A 25,961-nucleotide genomic window follows, 5' to 3' on the forward strand; every position below is an offset into this window, starting at 1 on the left:
GCAGCGCAGTACAATGCGGGTATAGAGTTATGTAAATTACATAAACAGAATGACATACCAAATAAGGACAAACAAGTGCAAACAGATACAAAAGGTAATGAGGGCCCTGCTCTTGAGTGCCAACAGTCCAGAGGGCATTTAAGGCGTTATAGTTAGAATCAATGTACAGTACCACTGAGACAAATGCGTGGCCAGAACCAGGAACATTCTCTAGTAATTATTTTGTATGCCTCCATTTCTATTACAGTACATGTTAATCGTTTAATGTAATACATGTCCCTTCTCTTAACCCATTTAGGCAAATTGTTATCCTTCACTATTGTTGCATCACTCTCTCTTTTTCCCCTGAGTCCACAGCTTGAGCAAATCACATGTCAGCAAAAGTCTTATTGAGCAATTAAGTTCCAAAGATGGCGACACATTCCATGCCATTAAATTGGAGCTCATAAAAGTAATTTGGAAGAGGTGCTTGTGTGGCGCTGCAGACAGTGGGTGAGCAGCAGATGAGCTCCGTCGAAGAACGCCCTGTGCAGCATGTTTAAAGCAGCAAAATAAATTAAAAGGGATACCTGAAGGCATAGGAAGTGTCATCAAGGGCTGTAGCATGCCTCCAAATGCAAAGAAATCCTCCTAGGAGGTAACCAGTTTTTTTCCATCTCTCGGACCCAAAAATATCAGCAACATACAGCTGCCATCAAGATTTGCCACCAGCTCCGATCAGGAAGGTGAGGACATTCCACTCACTAGACGAAATCTAGAATCTCTTTTACAAAATATGACCACAAAAAATAACAAAGCTACATAAACTAGAAAGTGGTATCTCTGGGGGAGAGAACCAATGAGCTAGAAAACTAGGGGAAAACAAATCTGGATAATGAGGTTATGAGACTTAAAGGAGAGGTAAGGGCGCTTAAAGACGACATAGAGGCATTGGAGAATAGGGAGAGAAGAGAGAACCTCCAGATGAGGAATATCCCCTATGGAAAAGCTTCCCCCTATTTTTTCAATTGAAACTACACTTCCGGAAGGACTACTACTAATGAGCCAAGCCCAGTCTAAAGCCTAATATTCCAGGAATAAACAGGGATGTAGTAATTATAAAATGTAATTATGATACTACAAAAGAGAGAATTATCATGAGTTGTAGTGCAAGAGAGGCAGACATAGAATTCAAAGTCACAACTATTTCGATCTATAACGACCTGGCCAGAACCACAATCGTAAAATGAATGGTATTACGTCGGTGACCAATATCCTAAGGGAAAGGGGCATAAGAGATCAATGGTTGTTCCCATTCAGATTGACAGTTTTACGGGATTGCAGACAATTATCCATAAAAACGATAGAGGAAGTAGATTATTTCCTAGAAGGCCTGGGCCTGACTCCATGGAACACTGCAGGAGAAGAAACCCAGTGGTGATACTAGATAGAAGCCTGATGGAGTGGTGGAGGTCACGAGAAAGGAAAGCTAGAGACAGTCCGCCATCATAAATCCTCTCCGGCAGAATCAAGAGCGGAGAAACATCTCCACAGCTAATTTACACTCCACAGCTAAATGGCAGTTGATGTCCTGTGGGCTCCAGGGAACCGGTTGAGAGTGACTAACTGCTGAATTTAGATTTTCCCTGAGTGAGAGGAAAGGGGGAAAAACACTCAATAAGTGGAAAAGACTCCAGGACCCAGACCTGTTGACAAGACTCTTACATCCATAAAGTATAAATATTTACGTTCAATTTCAAGTTTGTGTATTTAAGTAAGATCTATATCCCAGGTCTAAAAATGTGTACACTGGGTTAAGTGTGTTAGAAAATAAAGTTATGGGTCCCTTCTTGACACAGAAAGATAAGTGATAAAGTCATAATATTGAAGTGAGTTCATAACGACACATGGGTGGTCTGAGGGTAGGCTTTTATTCAGAGCCTCAAAACATGGAACATAAAAGAGCTTACTTTCAGCATATTAGAACAAACATAAAGGAGCTTACTTTCAGTATACTGTAACTGTAGTATAACCATCAAACAAAAAGTACAGAAAAGTGCTGTACCGTCTGCCAGCAAGGCCCAGTCCTTAGTCTCCCATTAGGGCTATGCCGTCCGTAAGGTAAATAGTCTTGTAGGTAAAGGGGGTTTTGAAAGTACAGCAATCTCACAGAGAGTATAATCAAAACTATCTACTTAAACAGACCTTGTTCCAGGATTTCCTCCTCTCCTTCTCAGAGCTCCAGGATATGTGCTCCTGGTTCACCTAGAACACAGACTGGGAGGAGAGCTAGGGGAGGCCAGCTGAGAACAGGTTAATTAACTCAGCCTGCTCTCAGGCAGAGAATTAACCTTGTCACTACTGGGTTCAGCAGCTATGCATATGTTTTCCTTGCCTAATATTTAGACAGGGAATCTGGGTAATCAGGGATACCACGATGCACAGTTACCCGAGGAAACACAGGGGAAAAGTATACCTACAGAGCTCAACTCTCTCTAGAAAATCTGTCTTTTCAATCAACTATTAAGTTACTTTGACTTACTGTGAAAAGTCTAAATTCTAATTTCAAAAGAAAGCTAGCCTCGTCAGATTATAAAAACAGAGAGGAGATATATATAATATTCTTACAAGCGACTCATTTTAATAGTGTGGACCTTTCGAAGACATTTAGCAGATGTTATCCCAAAACATTTTGGTTGTCTTATAGCAGTAAAAAAATGTGAGTTTGCAATCTTGATAGATCACAATGTTCCATTTCAAACCCAGAAGGTCCAGAGAGGTGATGAGGGTAGATATCTGTTGGTACAAGGTGTTCTAGCTCAAACAAAAGTATTGGTAGTCAATGTCAACGCCCCTAATGACAATCAGGTCAAATTTACACAGGGAGTTATTGACAATGTCAACGCCCCTAATGACAATCAGGTCAAATTTACACAGGGAGTTATTGAAATGCTAAAAGCACACTCATACCACCCCTTAATTATTGGGTGGGATTTTAACGTGATTCTGAATCCAGACATTGATAAATCAACACCTGGACAGGCGTTTTTCCGCTGAGCTATCAGTATAGCTAAAAGATTTAAGGATATTAGGTTTGAATTTACCCTAGTAGACTCTTTTAGAGCATTGAACACTGGATGTACCTTAAGTACCTAGGAATATACTGTATATCACAACATCTTACCATACACTATAGAGATACAACTAAACAAATCTATTTTCCAAGACTAAAAAAAGATCTGTCAACATGTGATAACTTTCTAATCTCTTGGCTGCGCCCGATCTGTTCTTAAAAATGAATATTCTCCCCAGTCTTTTGCCCTCCTTTCAGACCTTTCCAATTGCAATAATATACAAGCATATTACACACCTCCAGAATAGATGTTTTCAATTTATATGGCAGAATAAAGACTCAGTATTTATTAATCTAAATAAGGGGGAGGATTTGCAGTCCCAGAACTGCGCAAATACTATTTCGTTACCAATCTAAGGCAAATAATACCTTGGCATGGGATATTGAAACTCTGTTGTCCAATCCGATATCATTGTCAGCAAGACTGCCTATCTAAAGAACAAGAAAAATGATATCTCCAAAATTTTAATTTCCCCTATACACAACCCCCACTAAATTAATGCCACTTTCGGATAATCCTAACTTTCCTCCTGGTAAAATACATGTATGAGACCTGGAAGTCAGTTGGGATTTATGAAATAGGAGATTTATTATACAAAGGGAAATGGTTGGAATGGAGTGAATTTTGCCCCTAATTTTATCTAACCCAATCGTCCAATCGGCTCTTGGACGTCTTGGCCTGTAAAGAAAGAGACAATATTCTGAGTTGTTTGGTCTCTGCTGATAATAATATTAGGGACAGGTAGCCATACGGAGCCATATAAACAGGTTGAGGCTGGTACTCAGGTATGGGCAGGTAACTGGGATGAAGGTTCATCTGGTTTTCAGTGTCGGTTGGATCGTACTGCTACTGCTGCGGCACAGTTTATTCGAGCATTTGCCCGTTCTGTGCCGCAGCAGTAGCCTGGCGCGCGCCCGAGTGTGACGGGCGCGCGCCGAAGCAGCGGAAGAGCGCCCTCCGATCGGGGCGCTCTCCCTCCCGCTGCCGGGTCCGCCGGGTCCCCCGGAACCCCCTGCCGCTGTCCCGCGATCGCGGGACACCAGGGCTCCCTCGGGGAGCCCCTGGACGTGCGTGCAGGGGGCGCACGCTCCCGAAGACGCGTGACCGCGCGTCTATGACGCGCGGCACGCCGAGGGGCGGCCACTAGCAAGCCGGGAAATCTCCCGGCTTGCGGATCTGGCCGCAGTGCAATTAAATGTGTCGCCAGTGTAGTAGTAATGGTATTGAGGCAGGCAATCAGGCTTAAGTTGGCAAGTGTCTGGTAGCACATTGGAGGGACCGACTCGGGAAGAACGATTATTCCATTTGCTGGTCCCGACCTTTCTACTTCTGAAGTTGCCATAATCAAACATACCTACAAAAGATGGATGCAATGGCAACAACCTACTTTGTTGCCAAGACGTGGAGGTGTGCAAATAAAGCAAACATTCAATGACAGATTGTGCCGGATAGAATTCTTCCAACTGCGTTGGTTTGGTGAATTTTTGAAGTATTTATACTTGCCAATGATATTGTCATAGATAAAGTTACCTTCTTATCTGTCCCGACTTTTATTGCAGAAAATATCATGTATGCAAAACTAACACCCGGTCTTGTGCTATATGGTGTTGCCATCATGTCACCTACAGTTCTCTACTGTCCCATGAAATACTCAGAAGTTAAGTCCATGTTAAATACATTCTGACTTCAAATAAAATGTTAAACACATACATGAGATAAAGTCTGTGAGTGACCAAGGTCATTTAACAATGGAATATTGTATACTGTAGCGTACATACTAAAAAATGTATCTGGCATTCTAGACAACTGTTTTCCGACATTTAGCATCACCTATCTGTAGCATTCCATGTCTCCCATAGGCAAAGACATTCACTTTGCCGTCTGCTGGGGACGCACTGAACTGCAACCACACAAATTATAATTCTGTCTGAGCGCTAACTCGCCGTCAATTTCCTAGTCAGCCAAGGGGATGTCCGTGAAATGTCACATGAGGAATTCCCAGCAATTGGTGCCCGCATCTGTATATCCACTGCCATCACCCAAGAAGTATGCAAAAAATGTAATTAACATATATCTGCCAGGGTCTCGGGTCCACTCAACACACAAAAATATGTTGTAGCAAAATGTGTCCAAAAATGTAAATACTCTATCCATATGTTTTCCTTGCCTAATATTTAGACAGAGCATGCAATCAGTTCATTCAGAGCCCCAAAGCATCACTTATTAAAGAATGTTTTAATATATATAAACATACAGTGCTTAGATTACAGAAAAAGAAATATAAAAGAGCATACAGTTACAATACATGCAGAACAGTTTCTTAAAATAACAGGATCAAACATAAAACAGAAATCCGTATACAGTACATTACTATATGTCAAAGTTTTTCCCCCAGAGAGGTCACTGGCATAGAAATATGAAAATTTGCGTGATTGATCCCAAACACAGCTCAGTTGAATTTTGATTTCATAAATCATGAGCTAGACCTATATACCATGCTTCTCCCATTGAAAACCGCATACGCCCACCCCTGTCGTAAATCAGCTGCTAGATTGATGGTTTTACGACTTAAACCCTGCTCTAAAAAGATGTTTTAAGTCCTGACTCATAGAAACACTTGTCATGATAATGTAATGAAGTAATAGATATTTTAAACCCTCTGGTGCTTAAGGGGTTAATGAGCTACACTTCTTTTAACAAAAATACAAAATGCTGAGTCTGAAATGGGTCAGGACTGTTTCTGTCTGCTCTGAATTTCAAAGGAACTTACTTGGGGTGGGGATCCATGTGGAGAACACACTCAAGGTGTGAATTGTTTTAATCAAAGAAGAGCAGCTTCAAAGTATCCTGTCGAAAAGGGTGGGCTTTTGACAGTGCCTTAAGAAAGTATTGTACAGTACAGTGGCGGCTGACCTGAGTCTAAGTCGGCTATATCCACGGCTCTCAGATTATCCCGGCTAGGTGCGGGTTTTTGTGGTTTTCTCCCGGAGTGAACTGCGTTATTTTCGCGCTCGTGATATTAGCATTTTATTCTCGCTGTCTGCAATACTGCAATGCCGTGTAAAAACTCAGGGGGGCGTTTGCGAGCTGTTGTCTTGGAAGTCTAATACCTTCGCGGTTCAACCTACGTCAGTACACAGTCTGTGTGTGCGCGCACAGTAATTGTAAATTTGCATATTTAAAGTATACATGCATTTGCAGTGCTGTGCTGCTGTACAGTATGTCTCATTTGAAAATTGTTGAAACGCATAGGCGTGTACAGTACTGTAACAGTGTCACATTTCGGCATATACAGCGCTCTCCCCTCGCTCAGGTTAATTAACTGCACTGCAGGGTATTTCAACTTCTTATCTTCTCTACAATGCAGTACATCTCTCCCACACCATTCGTTTGAACGTGTGTCTGGTTTCTGGTTTCAATCTCATTTCTGCTTGACAGCAGGTGATTACTACGCATGCGCCTGTTACTTCGCCCACCACTGCTTGCTTGCTTGAGTGAGTGACCAAAAAAAATATATTTTTTTTGTAATTTTTTTATTTTTATTTTCACAATCTGTGCTGTAGCTTTTCACTGCGACCCTGTGCGTTTGACTGCACATGGTTGATTTGTGTGCTTTTTACGTACTGTATTTAGGGGTGTATTATTATGATGAACTGCCTTTTGAAATTAAAGTATGTCTTTAGCTTTGAACTTCATGCAGTTGTACCCTGTAGCCCCCTCCCCCATGAACGCTAGCTCAAGGATTTGAAATTCCACGGAGTCGTTAATTTTCTGAATCTTGCCATTGTGTTCTTAATCCGTCCATAGCCGAGCTACAAAGCCTCACTGCGCCTGCGTGTAATCCTTTTTGAGATGGGAGCTAGCTGCTTACTGCGCATGAGTCACCCAACCCACACTCTCCACAGAGTCGTTCATTTTCTGAAGTTAGTCATTGTGTTTTTAATCCGTCCCTAGCCGAGCGTCAATCGCCTCATTGCGCCTGCGTGTACTCTAATCCTCTTTGATATGGGAGCTAGCTGCTTACTGCGCATCAGTCACCCAACCCCCCCTCCACAGAGTCGTTAATTAACTGAATCTTGCCACTGTGTTCTTAATCCGTCCATAGCCGAGCTACAAAGCCCCCCACGCGTGACGTCATTACGCTGACGTCCACGCGGCTTGTGGGAGTAGGCACGATCAGCTCCGGTTACTTCCTGGAACTTCAGCTGTCGGCACGCTAGCGATCCTAATCAGGTTGTATACTACCTCACGGAGGGGTCTCTTATACTCCATTACTCACTGCAGCGTACCATTTATTATTTAATTATTTTGGTACGCAACCACACACACACACTGTGTGGATTTACGCAGCGTCGCGTCAGCCTACCTTGAGGCTCTGGACATTGCTAGTTCCCTGCCTGCCTTCGTGCCTATACACATTTGGGGATTTTATTATGCATTGTGTATGCATTTTTATGGTGTCTCGTCGTTTTTAACATTATTGATTAAAAGTTTTTTATTTTCATTTGAGTGTGACCTTTGCGGCTTACCCTATTAAGGGAATAGGCTATTTAGTGGCCTCCTTATAGATGACATTGTTCCCATAATGTCACCTACCTAGAGTGCAATTACAGGGGGCTTTACGTAATCATCTGATTATCTGTGTGTTGTTGCTCAAACGGAGGGAACCCAGAAGTCTACGGAGAAATACACAAGGGTGCTACTGAATGGGGCCCTGCTGTATGCCGGCTAAAGCAGGACTCTACAGGTTGTCTACTCCCCAGAATGTCCGATTTACCCCCTATGTGGCCAGTGGTGAATATAATATGGACTCTTCTCCTGTCTTTCTGGCTCATAATATATTTTAATATTTGACTAAGAAGGTTGTGCTGGTCCTTTTTTGTTCCCTGGTAGGACCCTGAAAAGCAGAGGAACCCGGCCTTAGACAATGCACTCAGACCCTCTTACAAACATTTTATACCTGGGACTTTAAGTAGACCACGGAATCCTATGTGTTTGTACATCGACTGTTAACTTGGCTTGCTCAGAAATGATTATCTTGTCAGGGTGCTGGATTCATGTGGCTGGGTGTTGGTAATGCAATGATGGGAGCCAGGAACTTTATTAATACAAACAGCATCAGGACCGGGAGAATCATCAAAACCCTCTGTGTACCGGATGTGATGTTTGCGCGACGTGCGCTCCTCCACTCTGGTCCCTCCGTTCATAGATATTCCTCCTCCAGTTGTTCCGGCTCACAGCTCACTCACAGTGCCTTGCAAATTGGATACTCTGCTTGGGGTTGCCTTCCGATCACCAGGCTATGTGTTCCAGATTCTCCCGGTCCTGTCTGCACAGTGAGAGAGGCACTGAATCTACACCAGAAGCTCCGCTGGATCCTGGCTACAAGTGTTTGGGTTTGAGATTTTATCTCATAAATGCTCTTGTTCTAGATCTGTTTTTGAGTGCGCATTTTATATTATTTTTCAGTCCTACATAAATTGTGGGATACAGGTTAAAGAAGCAGTGCATTGCCTAAAAAGCAGGAGGAGGCTCACGGCTGCATAAAAACGACTTTATTTCATAAATGGGTCAAACATAACCCCAAGAGCAACAGCAGGTAACACACCTACGCGTTTCATGCCGTGTGCCCTTTATCGAGGTGTACATGTCTGATGCACCGGTTACATACACTACAGGCATACCCCGCATTAACGTACGCAATGGGATCGGAGCATGTATGTAAAGTGAAAATGTACTTAAAGTGAAGCACTCCCTTTTTCCCACTTTTGATGCACGTACTGTACTGCAATTGTCATATACGTGCATAACTGATGTAAATAACGCATGTGTAACAGGCTCTATAGCCTCCCCGCTTGCGCACAGCTTCGGTACAGGTAGGGAGACAGTATTGCTGTTCAGGACGTGCTGACAGGCGCATGCGTGAGCTGCTGTTTGCCTATTGAGCGAAATGTACTTACTCGTGAGTGTACTTAAAGTGAGTGTCCTTAAAGCGGGGTATGCCTGTACTCTACATAAATTGTGAACCTTTAATACACTAGGAGTGTGTGTGTGTGTGTGTTTGTGAGTGTGTTTGGGGTGGAAATTAGCCTAGATGCCCACTCATTTAGATAAGGCATATACTGCTGCGGCACAGTTTATTCGAGCATTTGCCCGTTCTGTGCCGCAGCAGTAGCCTGGCGCGCGCCCGAGTGTGACGGGCGCGCGCCGAAGCAGCGGAAGAGCGCCCTCCGATCGGGGCGCTCTCCCTACCGCTGCCGGGTCCGCCGGGTCCCCCGGAACCCCCTGCCGCTGTCCCGCGATCGCGGGACACCAGGGCTCCCTCGGGGAGCCCCTGGACACGCGTGCAGGGGGCGCACGCTCCCGATGACGCGTGACCGCGCGTCTATGAAGCGCGGCACGCCGAGGGGCGGCCACTAGCAAGCCGGGAGATTTCCCGGCTTGCGGTACCGACCACACTTCAATAAAGTGTGTCGGTAATGTACAGTACTGTCTAGTTATTCTCCAAAGTAGAACAGGTTTTTCTTTTATGTTTTTTCTTTATATTGTTAAAGGAACAGGCAATGAAGCCTTACTGCTGCGACCAACTTCAATCTCACAAATGCCCGTAATGTTCCGGGGCTTTTTTTGCTGGCGCCGAACTTGGCCGCGCTCAGCCGCATCTTCCCCTCCCCTTGCGACCCCCTGGCTGCCTCTGCTCCACCTCTTCCCGCATCTCGCCTCCATTTCCCTGTCCCATGTCCCCTTACCCGGGGATGCCGGCGGACATGTGACCGGCGCCACAGTGACACGCGGCATGCGTCACCAGCCGCGTGTCACCAGCCGCGTCTGCCCGTAGTCTGCCCGCACATTGCGGTGGCGGCCGCTGAAGACTCAGCTCGGCCGCCACTGTATATTAAATTCACCCTAAATCAGTCTCTATTTACATACCTCTGCACAAATCTCTTACAGTCACCCAGCACCATGTGATGGGGAAGGGGTATTACTCTGTGTGGGCCCACACACCCTTAAGACCATAGTAATCCCAAAGGGGGGTTACATGCACAAGGTCACAAGTAGCTGACACTGGATTTTTTCACACAAACTAAAAAAAAGTAAGGTAGAAGTGATACCTTTAATAGCTATCTCGTGGTTAACAAGGGTGCAAGATTTCACGAACACAAGGTCCCATCTTGGGGTAGATTTTTTTCCAAAAAACTTTTTAACTACAAGATAGTTTTAAAGGTATCACTTCTGCCTTACTTTTCTTTGTCTATTCTGCGGGCTAACACTTTACCATCCACTGTTTGTTTTATACAAGCCTTAACCAGAAAGAACAGGAACTGCTAGAACCATGAAAAATAATACTAGGCGATGGGGTTGTTTACAAGGAATAGGGCAAGGTTCAAAAAGAAATAAAGCTTATATAAATGCGCTGGTCAGCCTCTCTTCATTTTGAACTGCACTGAATCTTGCTGAGTTACAGATGACAAAGATATCTTATGTGCTTGACAACTGGCTGCTGTTAGATTTGTTAGTACTGGAAGTATATTTGCTATCACAGCTTGTTCCCAGAGAAAACGCTGCCAGACAAGGAAAAGTGGGTAACACTAATGTTTATAAGGAATAAATAAATGGCAAACCATGTTTGTATTTTTCCTATGAATAATCCTGCACTGCAATACTGAAACAAGGGGTGTTGCCGCTCTCCATGTGTATAGAGAATATATACATATAGATAAGGGGTGCATACGGGAACTAAGTACATATAGCAAGACGGGAGAGGGTTAAAGGATAACCCAAAAGAATTCCTATTTGCACTCTCCTATACTAATAAATGGCTAGGAAGAATTCAATCCCTGGGTAAAAACCCATACACCATTTAATGAAATATAGTTAAAATACTTTTTAATAAACAATTATGCAAAGGCTAATACAAATATTTAAAAGAAACAGGGAGTGGGTACAGGGAGTAGAGTGAGCTATATAATCCTATATAGTTTGCTGTAAGGACACAGCTACCCAAGATATAAATTGCTATTGATACGTCATAACAGTCCTATGCATAGACCCTCTTCTCAGGCACTAAATCTCTCGTGCTAGGTGAGGTGTATACATGACACAGTCATAAACAGGACTTGTAACACGTCCAACTTCATGTGTATATATATATATATATATATATAGAGGGTTATCACGTGATGTCCCTCCTTGGGGAGTTTACGCTGCAATGCATAAGTTATCAAAGCATTTATCTGCCAGAATCCGTGTGTACATAAAGGCACATCATTACTGCCTCCTTTATGAGGGGGTATACTATAGATCTTTACTTAAAGTATCAGATACTGTATCAAGCTCCCCCCATGTAGGGTCCCGACACAATAGCCTCTAACGAGGATACAGTCTATCATCAGTGCATAAATTATGATGTCAGCAGGACGAATCTGCAGTGTAGGAACTCTCATACAACACTGCAGTCCTAGTTAGGCACTATACAACCTGGTTTTCATGGCATCTGCAGCTCACACGTTACTCCATGCCCCACGCTCTCTGATGACGTCACAAATGTGACGTCGTAAAATCACCGACGATCGTTTCGCGCACCTGCGCTTTGTCAAGGTATGGAGGAGTAGAAAGACAGCCACTTCCCTGGTGCTTTATGTAGATCGGCCGGAGGAGTGGCTTTGCAAGCGGGCCAATCAACACCACAGGAGGTAAATCACTCAGATGAATCCTGGCTACGATTTGGGCCAAAATGAACCCTTAGTGTGCCAGTGGTAATCTGCATATAAGGTAAGTGTATCACATGCGTCCCTCTTGCTATTGGCACTATGAGGGGCAGTAATGAGTATCATATTGATCTCATATCGTAACGAAAGCATTATGCCATGGATATTAATAAAGGTCCTGCGGGGTACAGATAGAAATCACCCCCCACTAGTAGTGGTGCATGAAGTAGATGCATGGATGTCCATACATATAAATTGTGTACCCTCTCATTATTTTGATAGAAAGAACTCACTATCAGTCATTAGGTATGTGTAGATGTAGAAATGTGTGAACATTAAATGACCGCCTCTAGGAGTCAAAACGGTCATGGGGAGTATAAGACCCCAACTGTATACCCGGATCCCATAATGACACTGTTAATCAGAGTGCTCCTTCTGGTCTGACTGAGTGGATCGCAAGAAGGGGAAAGAAGTGTGTCACGCCTAATAGTAAAGCAAAGGTGGTTTATTAAAAAATGAGCGGGGTTTTCCTATTCCTGTTTACCTGAGTTTTTCCTTTATAGAAGGTCGGGAAAGGCCTGGACGGCGACTTCAAAGCTTGGTCGCCGGGACAATAAAACCAACGACAAGCTGATTATAACGGTTACATATTTCTGGTCTATTTCAGCTAGGATTTCTAAATGGGCAACTGGATGATTTTTTCCCCCCCTCTCTTGATTTGTTGCATTCCTGGTCTTCTGCTAAAAAATTCACGCACATACAAGCTCTCTGTTAGTACCATAAGAAGGCCAGTGATTGTCCCTGCAGGCACACATCGCAACACGTTTAACTACACATACACTCACAGACATTGCTCTCATCCCACACTAGCAATGGCACTACTGTAGCAATATCTGAGCAATTTTGTCTACTCCAAGCTGAGGCGTTGAAACATGAAGAGGGCTGGTTAGACCGGCAGCTAGACAGCTCGTTCACAAGCAGATGAGGCCATGGTAGCGGACAAGGCCGGTACATTCCTGCCACTTCACGCGCTAAGCAATTGCCAAGTGTGGCGTTGCGGCTTTGCGCTCGATTGTCTTGATCGATCCCATTAGGCCGGACTTGGCGCTATTTGCCCGTTGGTCGGTGGTTCAGGTCGTGTGGTCAGACATAGTCTATAGGAGGGCATCGAGGGGCGCGAGGGTACCGCGAGCAGTCGACAGGGCAAGTAAGAAGATGAATAGGGCCACAGGTAATTATGTAGAGCAGCACGGGGGCTGGGAGATCAGACACCCATATTTCAATGCTAGCTCAAGTGGTTTGTTCAGGGAAAACGGGGTTCACATGTCGGAAGTTGGGGTGAACCTTTTCAATAGCAGTTTGCAGGGGGGTTGGAGAGGGTCCTTGTTGGTTTTGCGGTACGGGCCCAGTTTAAGATAGGTTAAAAAGGCCCGTCGGTGGCGGCTTTTGGGGATTAGGTGTTTGTTCTTGACAGACTGGGAGTTGGTCTGTTAAGCCCGGAGGAAGTGTGAGTGGGCAGGGTCATTTAGACATGACTTCTGGGAGCACGCTCGTGACAATGGCCGGGTCACAGGGGCCCGGCCATAAAGGGTGCACGGGGTCAGCGGTTCAAGGACCGTCTGACCGGCCCCTCCCCCTCCTGTCAAAGGAGCTCTCTGGCAGGGAGTGGCATTTACCTCATTAGTTATTTGTTATAAAATAAATAGCCGCTGCCTTTTATACCCTAGATCCGGTCACTGTCGTTATTCGTACGTTACATGTGGGTTCGGGTGGGAGAGGGCAGCTACCTTGCAGCCTCCTTGGTCAAGGGTTTGACACGTAGCATACAGTATGAAAAAAACCTGCTCTGGACAGTGATATCCCACAAAAAGGAAGTAATTAAAGAATGTCAAAACACTCCCAAGTTTTAAGTCCCATGTTTATAAATTAACTGGAAAAATAGTGTCCAATATTTGTAAAAACAAAAATAAATAAATAAATAAAAGGCATAATTTCCACAGATTTATCCCCTTGCATTAGAAACTGTGGTTGTTGTAGACGTTGTACAATTTCGTTTTTACGCATGTATTTTTACCATCTAGGATTGGAAGCATGTGGTAAGGTAGGTAATGTGTTTATCTTAAATACGCAATTGTTGTCTTGGGCCTCTATGTGCAATCTTGGTTAAAGAAGCAATTCCCACTAACTAACCTCCCTTCTTTACAGGATTGTAACCTGGGGCCGAGAGTGAGAGGGGACCCTTCAGAGCTGAACTGCTCTCTATTCAGCTCAGGATACCCCTAATTTCCGAGATCCTTAACTGTGCAGTTACCGGTATTACTTCCTGGTTTTTAAAAGGGATTTAAATGGCCATCCAATACGAATCTGTAACCAGTGATACTGCAACAGGCTTCCTATTGGCCTGAGATTTGGCAGCCATTTTGTTTTCTCTAGAGGGCGATTTATACCATGTAACTTCAGCAGTTAGTATATCGGGGACCGTGGGGTCAATGAAGCTGAAGTGTGGTTCAGCTATGGGGGGAGATCAATCACTTCCCATCCTGAAAAAAAAAATGGGTGGTAAAAAAAAGTAGGTGGGATTGCAGCTTTAAATCATTTTTGTTGTGCCTTAATAAGACATACTTAAAATTGTGATGCATATCTCAATATGTACATCACATCTTCTGGTAAATATCTTAATCAATAATAAAATAAAATATGCAGATCAAGAAATTAATTATATTGTAGATTTATTTTGGGGGGAGAGGCAAAGTAGGCAAACATAAGGTTAAAATTACAGATAAGGGTGACAATATATCAACATAAATGTACTAATTAAGTGCTACGTGTAAAGTTACTTACATTTACACAATACAGTACCTTCTTCCACTTGCCAGTAGCTGAGAAACAGAAATGGGTGGAATATATCATGTCACCACATTACTGTTGGTAAAATACAACATAATCTTACATTTCCAACAGAGGAAATGGGTATATTAGTAACTGCCTAATATACCATTTATTTTCCTCACTTAGATACAGTAATTCTGTAAAGCTCTAGTCAGTTACTATACCAGTAGCAAAAATACAGATTCGAATGCCAAAAGTACCTAGCTTTCAAAGTGTTTACATAGTCAGCATTCACTGAGAAAACAGCGTTCTACTCTACAAAGTCCAATTTCACCTGATCCTTTAATTATAGCCCAGATCTACAGCACATTATAAATGATATTTGTTTTACTTAACTATTTCTACAATGTTACTGTATTTTCTCTATGCCAAGGGCACATCCTCAAACAAACCAATCATTGTTACTATTGAACAGTTATAAATATACTGTCTAAGGATCGGGGTGACCTACAGGTGCGCCGACGAGTATTTTAAAACTGGCCTTAAACTTGCCTTGGAAAATCTGGGACTATTACCAACAAGATTCAGGTACATGCTGGGTACATGCTGCAACATTTCAGTGACATTTCTGCAGAGACTAATGGCCCATCGGATTAACACAGCAGGGGTCCCTGGCTGTCCCATTCAGTTTGAATGGGACTGTCAGGGACCCCCGCTGTTAATCAGATGGGCCATTAGTCTGTCTGCAGAAATGTCACTGAAATGTTGCAGCATGTACCCAGCATGTACCCAGCACGTACCTGGGTCTTGTTGGTGATTGCCCCAGATTTGTTTTAGAATACTCATCGGCACTACAGTACTTGCATGTGATCACACAGTGTCTCAAGCATGGGGTTCCAAGAAGTGAAGATGCTACATTGAAGCAAAAATTCTATATAATGTATACTGTAGGCAATGGTAGGAAGAAATTCCAAAAATCGGTGCTCAGCAATAATAAGACACTACAATATAATTATGTCTTAAACAATGCTAATGATTAGCATGGGAGAAAAACCTTGATCCAGCCTCATGAGACTCATTAAGTCCTGTGTGCCTTGTGACCTCATGTATGGGGACACATGGTGTATGAGGTCCAATGACTGAGAATAATATTGGTGACGGAGATCAAACCAAGCCTCTGTATAACCACCACTATGATTATAAGTCACCTTGGAGAATGGCATTCATGTCACCGTCATAATCGCAAAATCCGTTGAATGAAGGAGAGAGGAGTACGCACAGTTCTAAGGTGGTTAGTCCGTTGACGTGCATCACGCTTGATGTATAAGGCAGCAGGAAGATTTCACGTAGAAATGAAGCGGAGCACAGCAGTAAAGGTAAGGGGGCTAGACACCAGCATATATGGGGTTAAAAACACTTTAATCCATTGTAGACATCGTGGTACACTGACAGGTCAGCACTCTGACGCGTTTCAGGTGACAGCCCTTTGTCAAAGGGCTGTAGCCAGAAACGCGTCAGAGTGCTGACCTGTCAGTGCACCACAATGTCTACTATGGATTAAAGTGTTTTTAACCCCATAATTGCTGGTGTTTAGCCCCCTTACCTTTACTGCTGTTCTCCGCTTCATTGCTACGTGGAATCTTCCTGCTGCTATATACTGTATAGACATATAGATTCTAGGAATACTGTTCCACATAAGAGGAAAGTTAAAGTATTAACTTATGTTATATATCAGATTTATATTTCCAAAAAATAAACACAGTCTGTAACTGCTTTCTATGAAAATATTGTAGCATGACGTATGGATGAATTGAATATTAAGCCTTACCTATCAATTCACCTTGACTTTGTGTTAGACTATTTTTAACAGCTCGCCATGTAAGGGTATCCTTTCACTTTCATCACCCATACCTTTTTATCTATACGTTGCCCCAAGCAGACTGCTATCAACCTCTTAAATCTCAGAACCACCTCCACAAACCTCAGCACTGCTTATAAAATCATAGCTGAATCAATTCACCAAGAGTTATGTTAAAGGAGAATAGGTTTTCAGGTTCCGCATACTGTATGTTAGCTTTTTGAGTCAGTGTATTTCACGTCTAAGACCAGGTGTGGTGGTGTCTGACTAAATCAGTATAGAGTAATCAGGTCCTGTGCAAAGATATTAGGCGTGTAAGGTGAACCTTCAGCCTTGCATCCCCCCAATGAATTTTCAAAAATGTATATGGTGCATTTATAATTACAGATTTATTTTACATTAATATGGAGAATAAGATACTGATTATACATTCTCACTGTACTCAAATGTGTGGGGGGGGTAGTTATCTGCAAGGCGTGGGGGGTAGTTATGTGTCTGGGAGGGAGGAGAAGGAGGTATGGTCCTGGGGTCAAAGTCATAGGCCTGGGGGGCAGGAAGGGCCACAGCAGAGGGAGAAGGGGATCAGAGTGAGCTTACCTCCAGCTTTGGAGGATGGAGGGGGCCTGCTAGAGGTCTGCCGATGGGGGCCTGCATTGGGGTGACCACGGAGGTGACTGCCAGTTTCACTGCCTCCAGCAGGTCCCCTTTGACAGGCACCTCTGAAGATCTACCACATGTTAGGGTCGCCAGCATTGTGCCCTGGCCCTCTGGCTCACCGGGCCCAGAAAAGTAGTCCCAGTTGCCCCTGCTTCTAAATGGAATTCTTATGCTTTTTTGACACCCTGCAAATGTTGCCGTTCTAGGCGACTGCATAGTTTGCATAGTGGTTAAATCAGTCCTGAGAGTACTCTGAAATCAAGAGACTTATTTGTAAGGTTAAGCAACCATCATGTATACTTTTGCCAAAAACATTTAGCTGGCAAAAAATAAATATTGTATTCATAAACAACTCTTAACATTACTTAGTGCTGCACTGATAAGCTATATAATAGTGTAATTGTTCTTTTCATATGCAAATGTCTCAGTTAGCTCTTTGAACACAATGTTTGCAGGGATATGACAGTAAATTAAACATACTAACGATATGCTCTTAAACAGCATTAAAACACATAACAAAAACAAAATGGTTTATGCATCATAATGATTTCAATGGATTAAACCTCAGCTCACAGTATCGTAATAATAAACAGTCAACTTTGGTTAAATCTCATATATTGTACAGTACAGGAACAAGAGAGCATTAAAGAGTAGAGAGATCAGAAGCCCAACTCATTGTTAGAATTATGAACTACAGAGGAGAGAAATTATTTTGGGTTTGTCCCTTGAAGTAGTATTTCAGTTAGTCCATTGTTTAGAACACATCCTACATTTATTGCTCAAAATAATGTCTGCTCGGTCCAAATACATGCTTATACAATAAAGAAGATACAGTACATATATCCTAATGTGACTGACAACAGAACTTCTGTGTAAACTGCACTCAAACCCCAAATTGTAGTGGTGGTATACAAATGACGTGACTAGCACATTTAACAATCTATCACTTGAAATAAAGGGAGTACTGTGTGAATGTCCGAAGGACTTAATGTGCTATATAGTTGCGACAAGTCGTACATACATAAAGGATAATCCAAGCACATCAGTGTATCTAGATACTGAAATGGTTAAAAAGAACGTCATTTTATTAGGTGCTTATAGCACAAAAACCTAACATAAATAGTACCCATATGACGCCAAGAAACAACACTCAATAACTCAAATAATAAAAATACATATATGAAAAGAGGACTCCTTTGAAAAGGTGTAAATCCTGAATAATCACACCTTTGAAAAATACACCTGTTATCCCATCAGAGTTCCCCTGGTTGGGGTTAATCTGTTCAGGTAAGTGGTAATGTAACCACCCTGGGCTGGGAGGGAGTATAAAGTTGATTAGTGCAGAGCCCAATATGAGTAATTGGATCAAGAAAGTGGTTAACCACACTATTAGATGCTGTGCTGAAGATATGGCAGCATTAGATGGTAAAATCTATACTTAGTCTAACTCACTCCCTGTCTAGTCTGGCGAGTTCACCTGGAGTACCCGGACAAAACACTTAAGTGCAAAACAGCCGTCGGTCTTGAACGCCGGCACAGACATCATTATTCAGTGCCTGATCCTGGAGGGGTGATACTGCTGCAATATCCATGGCCCTTCGACTTGCCACTTATTAGCGATGCATACAAACGGTGATAATCTTTAGAGCAGTTCTGCTGTCACTCTATCATAGTCTAGAACTCTCTACCTCTGCTGTATGCCCCCAATACAACTAATGCTACACTGACTATCTATGTATTATCAGGTTTGAGTTACACATTAGCTTAGCCCTAGCATGTAATACCTATATTGATCTGGGTCTACCTTTACAAGGTCAAGGTTTCCGGTTAACTCCTTTCCATCCAGCCCCATTCCCTTCTCCTCCTCACAAGAGACTACACAGGGAGTGTAGAGAGAGATAGAGAAGAGGGAGAGGGGGTATGAAATAGAGAGAGGTGGGGTGTGAGAGAGAAAAGGTGGTGGGGGTGTGAGAGAGAAAGAGGTGGGGTGTGAGAGAGAAAAAGCGGTGGGGGTGTGGGAGAGAAAGAGGTGGGGGTGTGAGAGAGAAAAAGTGGTGGGGGTGTGGGAAAGAAAGGTGGGGGTGTGTGGAAAGAGAGAGGTGGGGGTGTGGGAGAGAGGTGGAGGTGTGTGGGGAGAGAGATGTGGGGGGATGGGAGAGAGGTGGAGGTGTGTGGGGAGAGAGAGGTGGGGGTGTGGGAGAGAGGTGGAGGTGTGTGGGGAGAGAGATATGGGGGTGTGGGAGAGGTGGAGGTGTGTGGGGACAGAGATATGGGGGTGTGGGAGAGAGGTGGAGGTGTGTGGGAAGAGAGAGATGGGGGTGTGGGAGAGAGGTGGAGGTGTGTGGGAGAGAGGTGGGGGTGAGGGAGAGAGGTGGTGTGTGGGGAGAGAGAAGTGGGTGCGAGAGAGGTGGAGGTGTGTGGGGAGAAAGAGGTGGGGGTGTGGGAGAGAGGTGGAGGTGTGTTGGGAGAGAGAGAGATGGGGTGTGGGAGAGAGATGGAGGTGTGTGGGGAGAGAGGTGGGAGAGAGGTGGAGGTGTGTGTGGGGAGAGAGAGAGATGGGGGTGTGGGAGAGAGGTGGAGGTGTGTGGGGAGAGAGGTGCGGGTGTGGGAGAGAGGTGGAGGTGTGTGGGGGGAGAGAGAGTTGGGGGTGTGGGATAGGTGGAGGTGTGGGGAGAGAGGTGGGGGTGAGAGAGAGAGATAGGTGGTGGTGTGGGAGAGAGAGAGGTGGGGGTGGGGTGTGAGAGAGAGAGAGAGGTGGGGGTGTGAGAGAGAGATGGGGATGTGAGAGGTGGGGGTGTGGGAGAGAGAGAGAGAGAGAGGTAGAGGTGTGGGGGAGAGAGAGAGGTGGGGGTGTGAGAGATAGAGGGGTCTGCTGACTCTACCATGGCCCTATGGGCCCTAGGAAAGCTGTCTACGGCCCTGAGTACCAGCACCTCTATTTTTTTTTTTTTTAAAGGTCTAAATACCCCTATATGTCTTCTTTTCCAGTGAACTGCTCAACATCCAGTGTACTTACACTCAGCTTCCCGCTGCGATTGGCTTCTTCCCTCAAGGCTAAGGCTTTAAGGAAATTATCTTTCAATTCTTTTCCGGCACTTGTCTGTATCCTGCAAAATAGGAAAGCATTGATTATAATTACTATGTATTTCTTTATAGAGTCAAATACATATTTCAGATGAAAGCAAGTGTCAATATTTTACGGCATTTGCTAAAAATACCATACGCGTACAATTATTGAGCTTAAACCCTCAGGGCTTACTATTTTTTCATCTCTTCAAAACAATTTTTGCTATGCACAGTGTGGTATACACTGCTCTGGCCACCAGTGTAATGAGACAAGTACACAGCTGAGCTTTCAATCTACTTTGATTTAACCTGGATCCTATTGTTAGACAGTGACATCTGCGACTCAATCCACAAGTGTCACCAACGATTTGACTGTACATGATTTCCCTGGGGTACAAGTTTTCATTGGTGAACTTTTTTGTGTTCTGTCATTCTTTGTTAGGGCAGGGGATGCATTTAAGATTGGAAATACTTTTCACACAATAACGATATTAAGAAATGTATCATGATAACAATATTTATCGTGATAAACATCTGTTGAGTAAGAAGCCTAGAAACACTAAACACAATAAATACAGAAGACGATGACTTTACTGAGAAATCATTAAATACAGTACATGTTAAAAACAAATTGAAGGGTATTAACATTCGTTACAAATGTAAATGTGTTTTGAAATAAACCACATTTGAAAATAAATTAAATACTCTTGCTTCACTCCAATTTCTGGACATCAGAGATGGGGCTAGGGAAGGAAATTACGGGAATAGGATAGGATAAAATAGGATAAACATATTATCATGTTTTATTAACGCAATATTACTATTACTGTATATCAGTATATAACTCTAGGTGCATCTTGTTTTTCCACGTACTGTATTCAACTGTATGATATTTTTTCCAGAAAAATATATCAATTTCCATAATCCGCTTAGTATAAACAAAATCTAGCTCAAAGGTAATATTTATCAAATCCTTTCCGTTACCTTTCAGGAACATTCATAGTTATTTATCTATGATAATATCAACCACTCTTTATGTGTGGATAGATTATATATACACACACACATAAACATTTTTACACCTTATATTCAAACATCATATTTTTTGTAACCTACTGTCGCCTCAAATTCTTGCCATTCTTAATGAGTTGGTAAACTTCAACTGACCTTGTAGTTTATGATGGCTTGATAAGTAAAAGCACCGATGTGCACATTTGGACCCTTTAAAACTCATTGGAATTGAATGTAATATTTAAAACGACTTATATTTTGGGGTAACATATAGTGACTAGATTACTGTACTAAAAATTGTACATCAGATGACAGGACACTCATTTAATCAATAATAACCCAAATTGTTACTTATAACAAATACCTGCAATCATTTTAGTAAAGTCCCTTTACACAAATATTTTAAATTAGCTTTAATCATTGTCCTCACAAAATGTCAAGTTTATATTATATCTTTGTTCTTATACTAATAGGTACCCTCATCTACGACCCCCTGACTGCAGTGTCACAAAACTCAAGGATGTATGAGCAAATACCTGTATTATTAGCTATGTTTCTTTATGTGGCAATGATTCAATAAACTGTTCCCCTTTTTTAAAGAATGTCTCTCTTTTTGTGTCCTCCCTTGTCTCTGTGTCCATTTGTCTAACGTCATTAGTTGTGTGGGATAGTTTTTCCAAGTTTTCAATATGGGAGCCTCAATCTTACCACATTGTACCATTATGGATTTCTTGGCTGCCAATAGTATTATTTCAGCAATCTTTGGAATACCTGTTGTACCATTAACTTCTTTCTATTTTTCTAAATCACCAAATATTAGCACCAGTGGCTCCTTAACTGTGATCACTGTGGTCATTTTTTGTGTATATACCCAAAACTCATAGGGGCATATTCTAGTAGCTTTGACAACAATTTCATTAAGCTTTTTGTGCACTTCCCATACAATTTGGCAAGTTTGCTATTCAGAAAACTTCAATGACTTGCCAAACTCGTACGAGGAGTGCATTTTTCTGAGCAGTACTACTCCTGCTCAAACACATTGAGCGGGAGCTGACAAACAGCAAAATAGCACCATTTTGATAAAATCACGCTATTCTAGTACCCTCAAGAATCTCATCGGGGCTCTGAAATCACCTTATCACAGATCTCATCTCTCTTAAGAGTGTGACTTGGAAGTTTTTTTTATTTTTTCTGCATCGGATTGAAGCCGGGAGCTGATCCACATTAATACCAGTTCCGGAGACCCCCAGCTTCAATCCTATGCAATAAAAAGCAATGAAGGGGTTAAATACCAGTGCCCAGTTTATTGTGGGTAGCGGGGGTGGGTGAAGGTGGTATTGCGGGGGGGTGGAATTGTGAGAGGAGTTAACCCTTTATTTACCTTAGCGGTTACCACTGCTATGGTAGTGAAGGGGTTAACTCCTCCCACAACTTTCCCGGCAGGCCTAACCACTCAGTCTGGGGCAACTATCCATTTATCTACCCCCTCTGCCCTCAATAAACAGGGTTTAACTCTTTCATTGCTTTAGCAGCTAGCCACTTAGGTAATTAAGCTGTTTTTATTTAAATTTTAATACTAGTGTGCGGGAGCCGGTATCCCTGTGCAATGTTTAAATCCCCCGCATCACGTGACTGGGACATTTAAATGCATAGGACATACCGGCACTCCATACCCTGTTTTTCAGGAAGCAGGGGGTTCCCGGACCTGAATTTAATGCAGTTCAGCTCCAGAAACCCCCTGCTCGCATACACTAGTATTCAAATTGAACTAAATGACTTGTGTATGCTGATTTTTTCTGTATTGCTTCTTTCTTTTGATACATAAAAGAAGAAACTTGGTGAGACCAAAAGGAAAAAGTCCTTCATTTTCTTTGATTTACTTTTTGAGTGCTGATCCAGTATGGTTTTTGTGTAATTGTATGCATCTTCCGGTATAGATGCAGGATCATAGCACCTCCAGCTGAATTATAGTGGACAGGGTGAGTGTTAGTTCATTCTATTTTTTTATGTCTACAAAAGGCATATGAAGGATAGAAGACAGGGCACACGGAATTGAAAATAACAAAATAATGTATTTAAAGCTGACACAACGTTTCGACTAGAATGGTCTTTGTCAAGTGTAAGTGGATTGTATGCAGTCTTTCCTTCATTGATGGGAGCACCGGTAACTGTATCTTTTGCAATTTATTTGGTTTTTGCCTTGGTGTGCAGCACTTATCTTATTGTCGCTTTACAAAAGGCATATGACCACACTTAAGCCAGTGAAACAAGAAATTGCAACTGTTATGATATGTTATACTACTGTATGGACAAGACAGATTATGTAGTATACAGTGGCGAGAAAAAAACCTGTGTATGCCAAGGTGGCTGTACCTCTATGTCATACAATGGTTAGTAAAGTAATGCAAGTGTAATGCATGCCTTCATTGCCACTATGGCTTTCAAGGGGTTAATACAAAGGTCTTTGCTAAATTTTTTGACCTAGACTAAGGTATTCTGCTAAGGCAATATAGGAAGCTAAAGTGGCCCACTTCAGCACCCTGGACAAGGCCAGATCATTTCTACGACCCAGCGTTAGGCACTAGAAGCACCTAACGCCAGATACAGAATAGCCATGACCTAAAATAACTCAACATTAACTGCAATGGCCTACTGTGAATATGTGATAAGGTGTGCCACACTCTCATTAGCACTAACAGCCATTAAAGTTTACACAAGCCCAACTTAGCAGCAGAACAGCCCTTATACTGTATATGCATGCTGCATTAGTACGTTTTGATGATTTCCGTTAGCACTTTTGCGCCGCTAACTTAAATGTATGTCTCGTTAACTCAATAATGGAGCGTTGGGTATCTACTCCATGTTGAGACACCTGTGCACAAAAAGGAGCACACCTGAGATACTGGGATATATATGCTTATGTATCTAATTTTAATATACTTTGCATAGCCATGTTAGCATACTGTATAGCTCAGGTCTCTTCACATATTGTATTGTTTAAATGTGGTACAGAGATCACTTGGGACTTAAGCAAAGAAGAGTCAGTCACTCTCCAATCTAGCAAACCCCATATGGTCTTGAGGGAAGTAACACCACCTTTAGGTAACACATACTGTGCTTAATGCAAGCCACGTTATTTGAAGCGAGGAAGTGCTAATTTAACATGATGTTAAGCCTATGTTAAAGAGATAACTAATGATTGTTGCATCTGCATGTAATTAGTTTAGTGAATTCACATTTCCCTTGGGGAGCAGAATGTTCATTACTGATTTTGATAACAAGACATTATGAGCCCTGAGTTAATGAAACTTTGTGGATCTCTGACACTATGTTGATCTAAAGAGTGTGGTGTATTGTGATACATTTCTAGATTTCTAGTTAGGGCAGCTAAGACATTCTAGTAATACATTGGGGATTGTTTGGGTTAGATTTCAGAAAAGGGTAGGCTTTTGTCTTATATCATGTACAGTATAGTACTGTATGTAGGAAACACCACAATTTGATGCATACATGTGCTTAGTGCTATGCCACAATATCATTTATGCACTTTCAGTCTTTGATTACTTAGAAGTTGTTTGTTTTTTTGCTCTGGATATTAATTGGAAGATTTTGTATACAGTAGTGGTTTTTGCACTCCTCTTCAAAAGCGGAAAATGATTTAGTTACACTGCCGTTTTCACATTTATTTATGGTTCCTGGACGTTTGGTTTGATGGGAATAATTATACTAAAATACACACCTTGTTTTTCATTTCAGTAAAGTCCCAGCAGGAATCAGCCAAATATAATTTTATTTTTTTAACATCAAATGGCCTCTATTGTATTTAAATGAGAATGAAGCCCCTTGCCTGAATGAAGCCCCTAGCCTGAATGGGCGGCACAGCAGGTGACCGGGGGGCTCGGCCTCCCCGAACCGGATTGGCCACAAGAGCGGCCGGGGGAGGGGCTGCAGGGATATAGCCAGCAGCCAGGAGGGAGGTCCGGCCTCTTGCTCCTGGCTGGCTAAGGATTCGGACATCCCTCTCCTCCACTGCACTCTAAATTAAGGTAAGACCCCGAAATGGGGGTCAATCCTGGGCACTCTCCCCTCCTGCATAGCCGTGATTTTGAATCGGCGGCGAGGGGGGAGGCGGGATCCAGGGAGGAGAGGGAACCCGTCCCCATCCTTATCGTCGGCGCGCGTTGTGGGTTCTGTAGAGTGGCCGGGGGGTAGCATGAGGCTATGGAGGTCCGGCCGAGTCTGCGGGGTTGTTGCTGGAGGAGCGCGGGAGAAAATGCTTACCGTTGCATGGCTGCCCCCGTCCTCCAGCAGGAACGGAGTGCTGGAGGGGGGTGGGGGAGGGAACAGGGTTCTCTCCAGGGCTCACTCCTGCAGGGCGCGCTCCACGGCCCCAGGTGGCGCCGTGTCCTGCTAGGGGTAGCGGCGACGCGGGGGGGAGCGGGCGTGTGAAGGGGAAGAAGCACCGGGTTCCGCTCCCACGTGGCGCCACGTCCCGCTAAGAGCACACGGGTGGTAATGGTGACGTGGGGGGGGGGAGCAGGCCAAGCGTCCCGGCAAGAGCGAGCAGGACAAGGGGGGCCGGTGAAGGAGGAGAGGCACGGGGACCCCTGTCCCCACGTGGTGTCCGCCGTGGAGCTCCGCCTGTCCTTGCCTGATGAGTCGGGGGGGTCCCTGCAGTCACCGGCAGCCACCTGCTCACTCCCGCAGCCGTGCAGTCTC

At 43.4% G+C, this 25,961-nt stretch overlaps 1 protein-coding gene across 1 annotated transcript in view; it reads right to left on the minus strand.

Moving 5' to 3' along the window:
- CFAP299 (cilia and flagella associated protein 299) overlaps positions 1–25,961 on the minus strand; it is a 742,637-nt gene that overhangs the window by 481,143 nt on the left and 235,533 nt on the right. Inside the window, exon 3 of the mRNA XM_075606538.1 lies at positions 20,182–20,272. Coding sequence (XP_075462653.1) covers positions 20,182–20,272 — 91 coding nt within the window. The remainder of the gene's footprint in view (positions 1–20,181; positions 20,273–25,961) is intronic.

The sequence above is a fragment of the Ascaphus truei genome, chromosome 1 (assembly GCF_040206685.1).
Source record: "Ascaphus truei isolate aAscTru1 chromosome 1, aAscTru1.hap1, whole genome shotgun sequence".
Taxonomy (NCBI): Eukaryota; Metazoa; Chordata; class Amphibia; order Anura; family Ascaphidae; genus Ascaphus; species Ascaphus truei.